At 35.2% G+C, this 16454-nt stretch overlaps 1 protein-coding gene across 1 annotated transcript; it reads left to right on the plus strand.

The window, feature by feature from the left end:
- Positions 1 to 14401: 14401 nt before the first annotated feature.
- LOC132950629 (uncharacterized) lies at positions 14402 to 16454 on the plus strand. Its single transcript, XM_061022149.1, has 5 exons — positions 14402 to 14603; positions 14706 to 15644; positions 15697 to 15843; positions 15892 to 16089; positions 16281 to 16454. The coding sequence occupies exons 2-5, from the start codon at positions 14949 to 14951 to the stop codon at positions 16452 to 16454; spliced, it is 1215 nt and encodes a 404-aa protein (XP_060878132.1). The 5' UTR covers positions 14402 to 14603; positions 14706 to 14948.

Below are 16454 nucleotides of genomic sequence, written 5' to 3' on the forward strand. Positions count from 1 at the left end.
TCGTCGTCCGGACGACATAATATTTTTTACGTTCCTATATCGGGTCTATATATATATATTATGCATACGTAAACGCTCTGCCGGGCCCTCCAAAAATGCTTTTTAATAATACGCTTTCGTTTCTCGGCGCATCAGCCACAGCGGCTATAGCAGCGGTGACGGCCGCCGGAACAAATCGCGTCGAATTTTTCACATTTTTTTCCACCGACCCCACAACCCTCCGTACGGCCCCATGCCTCACCGCAGACCGACCCGACTTCCACTATACCTCGACTGCCGCCGTCGCCGACACCGTCCCCGCGCGAATCGGTTCGTGACGTTAAATTATTATTAGTGCGCGCGCCCGCCCCGGAGAAGGGGTGAAAAAAAAAATCGTTTTTCATTTAAATCGGCACTCTTTGATGAGCGCGTACACGCTGTATATACATTAAACATAAATATATAAAAACACGGCGAGGATTATCCCACCTGGGTCCTGTTGTAGCCGACGCCATCGTCGTCGGGGGCGGAGGCGCGTGTCCTCCGCCCAACGGCCACGCTAAGCTTCCGCGCGTGAGATTGATGACGACGATTAAAATGCGTATCGCGTCCGACCAGAGGGGACCGCCGCCGCCGCCGCCCTATTGGCAAAGAAGACCCACTCTCTCTCCCCGCCGGAGCCTTTTATTCCACTCGATTTTCGTGCTTCTTCCTCGACAGCGGCGCCCCGCTCCCGACCGTTTTCAGCTCATTTTTTTCATCCCCGTCCAGATCTTTCGATATTGCATGTCGTTTGCGACGACACTATCGCCAGAGTACCACGCGCGATTCCTGCGAACTATATATAGCTCGAATAATAATATAAATCCGTAACAATAATAGCAATATATCAAACATACATGTATACATATTATGTGTGTGTGTGTGTGTGTGTCTATAGTCTCTTCACCGACCGCCATATTACTTTTATCTCTCTCTCTCTCTATCTCTCTTCCCGGGGTTTTGTGCCCAATGCGCGACAAACGAAATTTATAGGTATATTTACGATTCTGAACGCACACACTACAATCCGATACGAAAACGAACCCCCGCACGTTGTGGCCACATCACAGTTTAATATATGTATGCACGATACACATATATTATAACCACTGCTATTTGTATAAAATCAAAAAAATCTGGTCCTCTGCTGGGTCCATTGTGATGGGTCCATATATAGAAATGTAGAATAATATTTTGAAATCGTCTAATAGCAACACGCATGCATATAGGTATATTTATGCATAATAATAATATATAATATTAAATAAGTGGTGTCCTATATGCATTTGATTTATGATACCGCATATCATAAAATCGTATAGTCCATAGTATAACTTGGAGTACATAATAAGGTATACGATAAATAATTTTATTATAATACGCTGAAAGATAGTTCTTTTAATAGTTGTTGTAATGTCGTACATTCAACTTGATTTATAAGGAGCTTAACTGTTACAAAAATTGTATTGAAAAAAAAAATCGTAAAAAACACATTATTGTATTACCTGACCACGGCTTAAAATATAATAGAGACATACGCTGTAAATGGTGTAACAATATTGTTATTATGGCTATTATAAGTTATAACTATGAAAGGTAATAAAAAAAATTCTAATTGACATTAAAAGTTTTGCTATTTTCTAAAAAAGTTTCAGTAGATACCGATTATATCGATTATATTGGTTTTAACAGACATCACAAAATATTAATTTTTAAGAATATCTCATTCACTTTCAAAATTGGCCTGTTTTCAAAAATAATTTTAATAGAATTTTTTTTATCATTTTAAGAATTAATCGATAACCTTGAAAATTCAATTATATATAATTTGAATGAACGTATTATTATATTTTATAGTTATTTAAATATATTAATTAACGATAAAATAAAACCTAGAAATCATATCTGACTTAAAGGTTTCTATTAAGGTGCATAATGAGATAGACATTAAATTAACAATTGTAAAATAAATAATTTATAATATAATATTTAGATAGGGTTATTACATGTTATCTAAAATAGTATATCAGTGTTCTAGAGTTCATCGCAGATTATACTAAATTTATATATTGGTATATAATGTGTTATAATGTTTATGTATAATTTAAATATCAAAACAAACACGATTAAGTTGTTTATCGATCGTTGTGTTTCGGAAATCTTAACTTAAAGTTATTATACATTTGGGGCATTGTGTGAATTATAATTATGGTTAATTCATGAATTATTTATATAATATGTTCTTTAAAAGCTATATCGAATACGTATTCAGCTGAGTTGTAAATTAGAAAATTTTTATTAAGACATTTTCAAGGAATTTTCAATTCTTTTGATAAAATTAATAAAATTATTCATATATACAACTGATTAGTAATTATATTAGTTACATATTATAAATATTATAATACTTAAATATATAGCGTATGATCTGAACGCATCTTCAAGATGTTTACTCAAGTCTCAAGTGGTGAAATAGATATCATTCTTTAAAATACCATTAATTAAATTAGTTAATTAAATTTTGTAATCGACAGATGATAATTTTAATTAAATAATATCTCTTACTAACCCACCGTACAAATAGTATATAATAATATATAGGTTCTTTAGATATAAGTGATATAACGGTCGTAGGTATATAATGATTTCGAGTATCAGCCTTTCTCTTAAGGTGTGCGTTATGAACTAACTACGATTACCTTTGACCAAATACCTAGTAATTATTATTTTATTTTTTTAAATATTTAATCAATGTGTTACCTGTGTATTATTAATATTTTTTTTATCAATTTTAAACTAACAAAACAGTTAGGAAGTATGTCGGATAATTAAAATAAGAAAAATAATAAATGTTTTCTTCGTACCTATTATACTTGTTTTGTCTATTCACTGTTTCGAGTATTTTTTTGGGGTTTAACCGTACATAGCTATGATACGCGACTTAAAATAAAATGTCGTTGAATACCTACATTTGAAAATGCAATGGCGCGTGATGGAGTTTTCTGTCCGCACAGAAACGACGCACGACAAAGAGTGGGAAAACAATCGAAGACGTCTTCTCGACTTGGGAGAAAAATAAAAAAATAAAACCTTAACGCGTGTCACCAGCTAGCTCTGTATGCAATATATTATATTATGTACCTATATACAAGCGTTCGTTAAAAATTCAAATCGGGTGACTTACCATAGCTACGTGGTTTACAGAAGACGTCGCATATATACAGGCGATCGCAGCTGGTGTGGGGGAGGAAGAGTCGTCGAGTCAATAGACCTTTGAAGCAGAGGGCTTAAAAGCCACTATATGTTAATATATATTATTATGTTATGTGTGTGCGTGTCTGCAGACATTGTACGCACGTCTTTATATTGTATATTATATATTATTGGGTAGACGTCCGCAATCGGAACTCGAGGCGATGTCTTTATACCTGGGTTTTGGTATACGCTCTTGTGTTTTATACCATCATGTTCCGTCGAATCCGTGGTAGTGTATAGCGTGGAATTTTTATCCCGGTTTCATGTTAACCATATATAGACGTTTTATTAGTGATACCCATCACTCGACTTCTGTAGATCGATGTTTTTCGCGCGTTCCATACATAGGTGAGTACTGAATACTGAGGTATACCTAATATATTATTTGTGACGAATTGCATACATATCACCATCTATTAAGGACACTAATGTGTTTCGAAATCAATATAATACATTTTTAATACCTACCAAACAAGAGGCACTTACGATGCTAAACATAACTTAATATTATGAATATTATATAACATTATTATGGCTAGTATCGTTGATTGTACACAGTATAATATTTTCGGCATTCCAAATAATTTTTCTAAAGCATATTACACGTTATAGAACCTTCCCCGAGACCTAGGCCAACCCATGAGTGAAAACTGAAAACTATACTAAAATCGGTTGAGTACTTTTTAAAATACATAAAAAATATATATACTGTAGGTACGTGTCAAATGTATAGGTGGGTACAATTATTACTCAATGATAATTACTCATACGTCATGAAAAATGTAAAATAAATTGTATTTTTACTATTCAATGACAACATGTGTATGGTTAAATTTGGCAACGTTGAGTTAGAATCCCTTATCGGCGTTAACAATAGTAACAACCCGGAGACGTTTAATAGACAAACGTGAATACAATAATAATAATAATAAAAAAAAAATATTAATAAATGTTTGAATTATTACCCCCTCTCATACTTTATTATATCTTATTATACGGATAAATTATATTGTCTTGATGGTGCCGCCGTGGTATTGGTAATTTGTATTCGGCTGAATGTTAATATTTTACCGCTACCAATACCAAATAGCAATATTTGTATTGACTTGCAAGCTGCAATAACGCAGCAGCTACCGCCGGTCGAATTATTATTTTAATTACGACTATTAACGCTATCTATTGTTGATAAACGAACTAAAATTTAGCGCAAAATCACGACCAGTGAGCAATCTATACTATGTATGACCAATGCTAGCATATATTATAATAACCAACAAGTACCATAATACCTATAACTATATTATAATATACTAATGATTTAGTTATTTTAGTTAGCATGAACGTTATTGGGCGCGCTCGCTCGACTGAAAAAAAAAAGAGATAATTCTTATAGCGTTCTGGTATTACAATACTCTGTGTATTGTATTTTATTATGATACGCACAGATTGCAAAAACAAATTAAATATTATCATAATGGTAAGTGAAAAATGAAAAAAAATAAAGGAATAGAAAAGTGATGAAAAACATTTTTAGATTTATGTTAAGTATTGCGAGAGTTATTTCGAGGAAATGTTTGTATTTTATCAAAACGGAAACTTCTTTCGGAGAACTAATGAACTATAAGTTAAAAAAATTACATGTTGATACTCTTCAGTCAGATAGTGAATAACGATATTCCCTGTTAATTATTCTCCAGTAAAATTTTAAATGAATTCGTATTCATTATAAAAATAATTATTTTTCAAATGTTTTGTCCGCTTATAAAATTATATACCTACCTACAAATTCACAATCAACTATAGGAATCAAGTTATCCATGGTTTAATAATAATTAATATATTTTCAATAATGAACAAAACGATTCAAATCACTTCAAAAGGTTTATTGTTTCCAATTTAATGCGAGCTGAAATGTAAGTACGTGACAAAGGGATGATTACAAAAATAATTATTTTTAATAAGTGGGCCTAAATGGTTTTGTAAAAAATCGTTAAATATTGCGCTTTGCCAACTCGATGACTGTTATGTCTATACGATTTTTGTAACAAAAATAAAAAAGGCGATTGCGTAATAATATGACAAAACATTTACAATTATCGAATTAAAAACAAATTAAAATACAATATATGAATACTATTACGATCGTTAATAAATTTCGGGTACAAACTATAGACTTTGATATTATATAGGTACATAGGTATTATGCCTACAATATACGAGTTCCTATAAACCTGCATAATATTTTTATAATTATTCGTAATGTCCGTGCACAATTTGACCCACGCGCATACGACGGCTTAGGGTCTGCAAGCTGGACCGTTGAGCCAAACGTTTCAAAAACAAAAATGCAAAACAATGCGGAAAACTGTTTTCGTTCGACCGCTTACCAGTGGGAAACAAAGAGATAATAATATTATATTATATTATAACATCTCGATCGGTCACCGCCGCCGTGTCGCGATTAGAATTGTCAAATATTTCGTGCGTGCTTCCAATTGATAATTATTATAACACGACGGGGTCGGGTGTATTACTCGGCGGATGCCGTCGGAACAAAAAGGGGCGAAATTTAATAGTCCCGTCGTAATATAATTCGAGAACGTAATAAGGGTACGACGAACACGATCAATCTACTTCAAATCTGCGCGTTGCCGTAATATGGAAAAACATTTCTCTCGAAAACGTGCCATCCTGGTTTGGGGGGGGGGGGGGGGGTGGTGTTTTAGGAAAAATAATAGGAGTGATAGACCTGCAGTGCCGGATTAACGGGTACGCCACCTGGGGACAGATTTTAAAATGCATCCCTTATACTAGTTACTACGCTTTTGTGCAGAGTTCTGCCCACCGTAGAAAAAAATATAATAACCACAATATACAATACCTTAATCAATATAACATTATAAAAGTACACTCATACACCTACACACACTAATTGTGTAGTGAACCACTTAAATTTATCCGCTTTATCACTCGCACTAAACGAAAAAACTGTGTAGTCGTTAAAAAAAACCTTCGTCGTCAAATGAAATATTGTTGTCCGTTTGTCGGCCAATCGGGCTCGGCTATTCTCGCACAGTCTCCTATCATTTTGTATTGCTTAACAAGCATCCGTTTGGCTGCGCATTATCAATCATAATAAACTCTTGTTTAATTGCAATACCAATATTAAATCAATATATTTTATACTTACCTAATTATACAGTCCACTACAAACGCATATTAATATATCTTATGCATTATAATTTGCTCGCTTAAAGTAGCACTGACTGTTACTGAGCAGCAGCTGATGGGCGCAAACAAAACATTTTACCACAGCCATCGCGGTGTGGGTATACCTACCTATAAATATTATAATAATTATGCACACTTTATTTCAATAATTAATGAACCGTCCTAAAAATTTCTGTAAATAAGACGTGTAACTTTCGTCGTTTCGCATTCAAAAAATTACTTCCCATACAAATTGGCCGCCTGGGGCAGCTACTGGTGAGAAGGGTTGAAGGGAGGGTGGCTTAACCCTCCTCCCAATAAACATGGCACTTTGAAAGACGTTTATCGTTACGTAGGTTCCTTAATAATGTCTTGAATGGAATCGGGCCAACAGATATATATACAATGTTTTGTACCTATTGGCGTGATGTTTTTATTCAAAACGAATTCGTGACACTGAAAAAACATTCATAGTACCGCACCTATAAACAATAACAAAAAGAAAAATAATAATTTTTTTCAGGTAATACATTGCAGTCAGTCGTGTCCATACTAAATTGTTAATATACACCGAAAATTTGGCGAATTTTTATTTCCGATACCACGTCGACGTTGATACAATATATTATAATATATTATATTGTGTGAAAATATTAAATGTTTTCAATCAACCGTTGCAGTTTCTACCTACGTCGATATTGCAAACATATTATATTATTCATGTATTCGTTCATTTCACGAACATAATAATATTCTAACTGTTCGTGCCCTTGCAGACAATCACTTAACACAATACAACTAGCTCATATCGTTTTTATCACTTACACAACTGCAGGTTAGGTTTAGACTGTAGACGGTTGATGTGTATCAGGTAAACCTATGCACTACATAAATAATTGTATAGATCAAAAAAAAATATTTAAAAATCTGACAACTGTTGTACTAACAAATTAGGTAATGAATTATGACAGTGAGCCACTTCACTGAAAATAACCTCTGCAGATTTATCTAAGTCTATAGAACAATGCATATTTTATTATATTATATATGTATATGTATTATTTACGTGTTACACGTTGGTGAATAAAACAATAGATTATGAATAGCTTCCGGTTACTAATTATGTTAAAGCAAACTTTTCATTATATATACTTATTATCTTTTATTATTATACGTCTCGTTTAATAAATGTATTGGTAAGTATAAAGTTTAAAGGTATGCAAGTCCATGAAAAAATTTAACTCTATAGTTAATCAAATTAAATCAACGTTAAAAACGTTAAGTTAATAGTTACCACATAATTTATTTAACTCTAAAAGTTTAAAGTAAATATGGAGAAAAATATAAACTTAACTCAATTAACCCAACCTAACCTAGGTCATGCATTAGTGACTATTAAACATTTCATTTTTAAATAACTAACCATTTTGTTAGAAACGTATCCTCCTCTTTCTTCCTATTGCACACTGCAGTGGTTTCCGCAGTTATATGCGGTTTTATCTTTTAAATTATCAAATTAAGAAATATTTAATTGTTTACTTTTGTTTGAAATCAAAAACATTGTCTAGGTACAGTGTAGTAAAACAAAAAATAATATTTAACTAATTTTCAATTACATTCACAAGATTTGTATAAAATGAATACTAAAAAATATGTACTTAATATTATTTTCTAAATTAATTGAAAACCTACATAGTCATTACAATGGACGACAAATTTAACTGTTATATAGTAATGTTATTAAGTTACCTAAGATAATTAACTTTCTACTTCGGACAAAATAGCTTACAAAAAATGAACTTTTTAAGTAATTATAATGCCCACGACTTTGAATAATATTTTAAATCATAATATTCAAGTAATTTTGACGAGTTATTTTCTATTTATTATTATATTGCTTCATATTATAAGTCCACGTGTAAATTCAGTCGTACAAACTCGCCCACAAAAAGAGTGCGTGAGACGCGCGTGATGATATTATAATAAATAATAATAATGTTACACTATTATGAGTTAACTTTAGCCGCCATCGCATGGTGTATTACAACGCGCGTATGATGATATAATTCAATCGATGTTTGGTAATCGTTTCTAACAACATTTATATTTAACGTAAAACGTTGTCGCCTATACTTCGGTGGTTTTCTATTTTATTCAGTCAGAGCCTACACTTAATATGAGAACATAATCGAATATTCGAATCACCTAACGACGGTGACCATAGGCGTGCACACAGGGGCAGCAGGGTGTTATTTCTGCCACTGAACGGTTTGAATAATAGATTTGCAAGAACTGAACAGGTCCAACTGTCCAAGCTGGGCCACCGTATAATACTCAATATAAAATTGTTAAGTGTATTGAATTACCAAGCTATTCTTTTCTGTGTATAGAAATGTGTAATATAGGTATATATTTAACACAGACCACGGTATATTGTAATATCGTATACAAGATATCAGCAAAAGGTTAATTCTGTCTATGAGTTAAAAATTAAAAATGTTAAGTAAATGGTCATGAATAAATTGGCTGGTAAAAATGATTGGTGCACCCAGGGGGGCTATGGGCTGCCTCTAGAGGGAGTCCCTAGTTACCGCGGCCCCCAAGCTGTATTTTCAAACAATTGTACTGTTAAAAACCAAATTACAAAAAAAAAAATCATATTATAATATCGAAATTTTCTGAAAATTGTCACTTGGTCCATCTCCCCCCCCCTAACCGTTTCCCTAGAGCCAGCCCTGGGCCTGAACCTGACTTGAAACTCTGCGCATGCCTATGACGGTGACCATCGATAACCACCGTGGCAGATGTATAGCATATTATTATACACAGTAATGAACCAAACTATATTATTATTGTAAGTAGGCACAGCTAGTGTTTCTGAGATGTCCGCAGATCAAAAATATTGTTGTGTGTTAACAGGTGGTGACGCGTGTGCATGTTTTTCATTTGCTTACGCGTGTGTAATGAAAAAGTTATAATATTGTATAATATATAAAACACTTCAGATCGTGTCTACTGAAAATAACATACTACTTATAAATAACAGCAAGGGAAATATTTTTATGACAGTTTCAATTTAAAACTTTTTGCACACCAGCGAGCGGTCTTATATTATTATTAATATTATTAGTTTTCGATGGCGTTCAATAAGCACTTTATAATAGATAAGTAGATCTCGGTAGTGTATAGGTTCGAACACATCGGTCGTGTTTACCTTCTCGCATAGTTTAATTTAAGAACACCTATTATTATAATCGCTCTCGTAGGTAAATAAGTAGGTACCAAAGTACGTACGATAGGAATATATTTTTATAACTTACTGATCTGAAGTCGACTTAAGACTGCAAGCGTTGGCATAGTTCCGCAATCGATTACAAAATATTGTATTCAATCTTTGGCGCAAGACTTGTATACAAATTTTCAACTATAATAGGGTTTTTATTTTTATAATTAATTTTCTTTTTCTTTTTTTGTGTAGTCTACGAATTTATTTTTGCAATCTTTTTCGACGATTAACTTGCACAAACATTTAACCTTGGATACGATAAAAAAGCATCATACTTGATACATTTTATACCACATTTTAATAATATATTAAGTCTATTGTGTTTATGATACAAAGAAAATATTATGTATAGGAGCCATATTATAGAATAGATTTTACTGGCAGTATTACGATTTCATCAAACCCGATTGCGTCAATGAGAATAACATATATATATATATTTTTTTTTATTGAACTTAAGCCCGGCGACCATGGCCATTAGCTGTTGTAGGGGTTATGAACTGTGGTAGGGATTATGAACTGTGGTAGGGGTAAGGTTGGTACGGTAGGTTGATTTTACGATTGTTTTTTTTAACGGTTGTTACGGTAGGTAGCAAACACGTGTATGTGTGGCAAGGTTTTTAACTACTATGAACCCGGTGGTCACCCATCCGGGAGCTAGTAGCTGTGGCCGTTACTTACTCCCAGTCGCATTCCGCGACTGGTAGCAGCCAACGCGCCACGCCAAGCCACATATATATATACATTATATATATATCTCCACATACATTATGTGTATATAATATACTATATATATAACCCAACTTGGAGGAGTACCTACTTAATAATAATAATAATAAATTTGTCGCCTCGTCGGAAAATGTCGGCAATAGATTGCAGGGCCCGCCATTGTCCACGGTCGATCGCCCCCCCCCCCCCACTCTAACCCCTCATTATACACCGTATCGGAGAATATATTATTAAATATTGTATCGCACAAAAGCAATAAAGTATACACGCCACTTGCACGCATATACACACAAAAAAAAAATAAAAACCAGAAACTTCTCTTTGAAAATTATCAGGCGAATTCACATTCCTCGCTCCCTCGCTCAGTCTCTACGGGCACTTAATTATTTGCATTCAATCAGACGTTTTGTTAAATATAATATATTATATTTATACAGTCAATACACTCGTATTATCGCGTGCGGACTCACGAGTCGCGGTAAGCCTTCGCTATACTCGGCCTATTTATTTGTTATTTGTTTTTTTCTAAAGTATTTTCAACCCCTTTGCGGACGGCCCGCTGACATTTTTAATAGGCTTTCCGGGTTTTTCGGGCAGCGGGACGTAAGAGTTTTTTTTCGTCAAGTACGGTACCCTTCGCAAACACGACCCTTTCGTTCGGCCTTTATTTGTCTCGGCCGCGCACTTTTTTCAACCGAATAGCTCGAGTGCTAAACAGAAAGAAAGAGGGACAGCGAGTGAGAGAGAACGATGGAGGTCAACACTTGAACGAACGTTATCGTCATCACCTGTCCCCTCAACCACCGGCGAGGGATGTCCACGGTGATTTTCATCATTTCCGTTTGAAATTTTGTATACGTTTTATACACTCGAAAACGTCCATTGGTTTCGAATAGGTACTAAATTATATATTGTATTATTACATTGGTACCTATACAACGCGTCGTACTAGGGAGAAACGGACTAAAAAAATAAATAAAACCGTCACAATAGATGTTACGCAGTACCTACCTGCGAGGGTTCAAATTAATTAATTCAAATAGTGCACCGCCCTCGTGTGAATGGTGGCAGCTAAATTGTATTATCAAGTGCCTAGTCATCAAACGTATATTATTTCTATTAATGTGCTGTTGTTCTGTTTGATTTTATACGTTATGACTAATAGGTTATAATAACTTAAAATTGATGTAAAAATGACTTTAAAACGCAAAACCATTGTGTTTATATAGGTCATCACTAACCTGCAGCCACCGTCTTTTTTTTTTTTTTGTTATATCAAAAGAATGTTTCTATATATTTATATTATATGTAAGGTAGAAGTAATATTTCAGCGATCTATTCTCTTTACTCTAGTTGTGATACAACACGAACAAAAAAAGGTATGTATAATATGAGCTTTTTTTATACAAACTATTTATTAAATATTTAATGAATGTACAATCTACAAACGTGTATAAATAATTATAATATTTGAAATTCCATAACAACGTTCAGGACGTATTTGTATTAACGTTCGGTCCATTTTCAATTACCTCTTAAGACACAGGCGAGGAGGAACTTAAGCAATGAGATTATATAATATTATGATCACGCGGCGTTTTAGATAGGCTATTTAGGTACGCCACGCATCCACGCTGGGTCATCGATTAAAATATACATGTCATATCTACGATGATAATATTTTCAACCATCATATTTTTACGATTACTCGGTTATTCGTATTATATGGAGCGCACAAACCTACTGCAGGTACAACACTGGTGCTATAATGTAGTGGATCAAAGTAGGTATAAATTATTAAATTAAATCGTTGTATATAATATTAAAATTATTTTTATATTGAGTAGCCTCTATCAGCTCTAGTCCATATAAATATAATATATTGCTCGATGTAGTAGGTACTGACAAACAATCTAGCTGCAGTGATGATTCCTCTCCTTCCTCCATCACTCATATTCGTTTAATCCTGCGGAGCACGTTATACATAAATGATAACGAAATAAGCCAGATATTACACGTAATCATAAGCACGAGTGATGACCCATCCGTCCACTACAGTTGTCTTTAAACCGTTTATAGTACGACGATATTATCATCGTTAAGAAACGCTATTGGATTTATGAGCGGCGGGACACGCGTTTTCTAATCGATTTCGATCAGGCGGAATCGGGCGAGCGATACGCGCAAATGCGAAATCGACAATACGCCGCGAAACGTTTCGTTTTATTTCATCCCCTTTCTTTTTTTTTTTTTTGCGAACGGGTACGTGCTCGAATTCGCAATATTCGATGCAATCGTCTACGCGGCCATCGTTTCGAATGCCGCCGTCGGAGGCGTTGTGCGGCAGTTGAACGGGTGTGAGGGGGATGGGTGGACGGGAGAAGTCAGGCCGGAAATTTGGTATTCAAACGGATGAAAATGGCCAGACACGCGTAAAGTCTAATTATGTTTATTAGCCTACACGCTTTATAAATTACGTGCACGCCCGTGTTACGCGCCACGGCACAGTGGCAGCAGCAGCAGCAGTTAACGTATATATATATGATATATGTATACATACACAGTGCAGCACACTAACGACCTGCTTGCACCACGACCCACGGAGGCCGATCCCGCTGGCAATCGTTACCGAAAAATACTTTTGGGTGAGTAGCGGGAAGAGGAGAGGATGCGATGGCGATGCAGGAGCAGTATGGAAGAGCGACGAGGAAGGGGGAAAAAAAACGCTAATACACGAGCCGGGCGCTATTATAGGAATCGAATTTCATTACGACTGTCGGACGTGTAATTATATAGGTTAGAGATTCGTGGGCGTGCTTGCGAGTGTATATATATAGGTGAACTGTCACGTTTAATTTACTTTGGAAAAATTTGTTTCCCATAATATAAAATGGCTGCTGCTGCAATACGAGCAGTTAATAATACTCTAATATATATGGATGGCTATATCGTATCGTAATAGGAATTGATCGTTTAACACGCGCCGCGGGTGGAAATTGAAAATCGATTTTAACGACTAACCGGCGAGGTCGCGCGCTTACAATAGAAGAAAAAAATTTGCACGGAAAATCACTAGATTGGGTGCGATAGGTATATACTATCGAGAAGAACGGTCTTTGATTCCGCAGCGGTGGATCGCTGCAGGGCATAATACATATTAATAAGCTTATTTTTTTTTTGTGACCCGTAAGTTATGAGTACGGGAGCAGTGGTGTATCCAGGGGGGGTTAGAGGGTCGTACCCAACATCGTTATCGTTAATACATTATTTTCAGATAAAATTCGTCTAATATAAATTTATTATAACCCCTCCCGAAAAATAATTCTGGATACGCCACTGTACGGGAGAATGAATAGTATGTACAAATTTGTTGTTGCAGTTATACGTTCTTATCCTGCAGCCAGTCCCATTAATCGGTGTTTCATATTATTAGACAGATTATAATATTATTAACAGCAGGAGGTTTCCTGTTCAATCCCCGAGTCTTTGACCTCTAATCTCTTCTAGCATCGGGAATATAAGGTATAATAACGTATAGTAGTATATAATAGAGAGTTCAGAGCGCTGATCCCCGCATCCCCGCATCCTCCGCATCCCCGCATCCCCGCATCCCCGCATCCTCCGCATCCCCGCATCCCCGCATCCTCCGCATCCCCGCATCCCCGCATCCTCCGCATCCCCGCATCCCCGCATCCCCGCATCCCCGCATCCCCGCATCCCCGCATCCTCCGCACCCTCCGCAGCTTATCGTTCACGTGCGCGACGTTGTTATCAATAAGTGTAACCTTATCAGTAATTAACTCCTACTATCAGCATCTGATGCAACTACCGTAACCTTATCAGTAATTAACTCCTCATTAGTGATAACGATTATCCGTAACGTGTGCGGTGTATAAATCTCCTTATCAGTAATTAACTCCTACTATCAACGTTGAGTGTGAAATTAAAAATAAACATATATTATTATTAAATATCGTATGACGCATATATTTATTGTTATGACGGTGTAGATTTATTCAAATAGCCGAAAATCACGAAATAAACGCTTATTGATATAATTCAGAAATATATACTGTATGTCTACATTTGATGTACGGCGTAGGTTTTTTTGAAAACGATCAAATAGCCGAAAATCACGAAATAAACGCTTATTGATATAAATCAGAAATATCTACTGTATGTCTACATTTGGAGTACGGTGTAGGTTTTTTTGAAAACGATCAAATAGCCGAAAATCAAGAAATAAACCTATATTATTTAATATGAGAAATATCTACAACACGTGAATGTGAAACGGACACTATATAGGCTCCGCAAGAGTCGGCATTCAATCAGTCTGTCGTCAAGTGTACACACGTACGATTCTCCTCCGTCTTTATTATATTTGTTAAGTGTTTACAATTTTTCCAAGTCTTTATTATTTTTATAATAAACAATTTTTAAAAACATGGCTGGTTCAATTGAAGACAACGCTGCATTATACAAGAAGAAGACCTTTACGTATGTACCACCATCACCACCGGCTGAACTCATCGAAACCACAAGCTACACGATCAACTTTACAGCACGCAAATTCATACTTGTCGGTGTCGATCCTACTGATAATTTTCAAGTCACCGTTCATTTATTAACACCATCGCGTCATGTTAAAATATCGCCGGATTTCCTGAGACGCATATTCTCTATGATGGGGCATATCTTATCATTTATATTAGATACGGTCCAGTACAAGCGCATCATATTTCTTGAGACGGAATTTCATAAAATATCCAGTATGGTGTATGGCGGAGAAAATGTGCTAGTAATAGAGTCAAAAACTCAGGACGGGTGCAGAGTACTGTTAAATCGGGAGGACTTGATTAAGCTTCAATATCTTGAATGTAGTATTTTCGAAAGTATTGTACGGAAAGAAATAAACACTGCTCCATTAATTACAAGGCAGTTTGACGATTTTGCGATGTATCTACATGAGAAATCTGCTCACCTTAAATCACCACCGAAAAATTTAGAAGAGATGTTAATATTCATTAAAAACGTACAAGACGATCGAACGGAGAAAATTTACCCAAACATGATCGGTCAAATACAAATGTATGCAACCGTACAACTAGCTGAAACTGTGTTACAACAGTTGACGCATGAGGTAATTCATAAATATAGTAGTACATGTAAAAAAATATTTAATACAATTTTAGTTACAGAATGGTCAAATGGATACACCAACGTCGCCAAGCTATTCGCCGGTCAGCAATATATTCAGCATACACGACGATTCATCTGCACGTGATGGATTTAATCAGCCTAAGGATGATATTTTAGCTAAGGTAATTTATATAAACATAGTTTTAAAAATAAAAACACAATATTTATTTTATATTTATTTTTCCCAGGCACTAGATCATATTTATGGACCTGCACGGACACCAGCCGAGATTCGCAACCCGCAGGCATACGAGGTAAACGATGGGCCTGATTTTTTCTACCAATTCAGGACGATATCACCACCGCAACCTTACCCAACTTTCACCGAACATCCAGTGCCATCACACAAACGATCTCAGTCAACCTTCGCCAAGCATCCGACGCCAGTACGTGATGTTAAGCGACGTCTATTTTAATATTTGTATGACTAATTTATGTGAAAATAAAACAAGCGTGATACTTAAAAAAAAGTTTTTTATTTATTAAAATAATAGTAAGGTTTACAATAAGTATTTACAAGGTTCTTACTTCTCCATTAAATGGATTATAATTTATAATTTGGTCATGTAATATTAAGCAATATGCAGATGTTGAAGCTGGGAACGCTTCGTCTGCTTCTAGTTCAATCCTGAGGTCGACGGTTGATGTTTTCACGTTATCGTTCTGTCTGCTCATGTCAACAACTATAATTGGAGACAGATTTTTGAAATCTTCTCGATTCAACAGAGGTTTCACATCTTCATGTCCGTAG

The sequence above is a fragment of the Metopolophium dirhodum genome, chromosome 8, assembly GCF_019925205.1.
Source record: "Metopolophium dirhodum isolate CAU chromosome 8, ASM1992520v1, whole genome shotgun sequence".
NCBI classification, from domain to species: Eukaryota; Metazoa; Arthropoda; class Insecta; order Hemiptera; family Aphididae; genus Metopolophium; species Metopolophium dirhodum.

Excerpts from the sequence above, each read along its gene's own strand:
- LOC132950629 (XM_061022149.1), top strand. The coding sequence starts at position 14,949 with ATGGCTGGTTCAATTGAAGACAACGCTGCATTATACAAGAAGAAGACC. Across the intron at positions 15,645-15,696 it reads TACAACAGTTGACGCATGAG|TTACAGAATGGTCAAATGGA; the intron begins GTAATTCATAAA and ends ATACAATTTTAG. Across the intron at positions 15,844-15,891 it reads AGGTAATTTATATAAACATA|GCACTAGATCATATTTATGG; the intron begins GTTTTAAAAATA and ends TATTTTTCCCAG.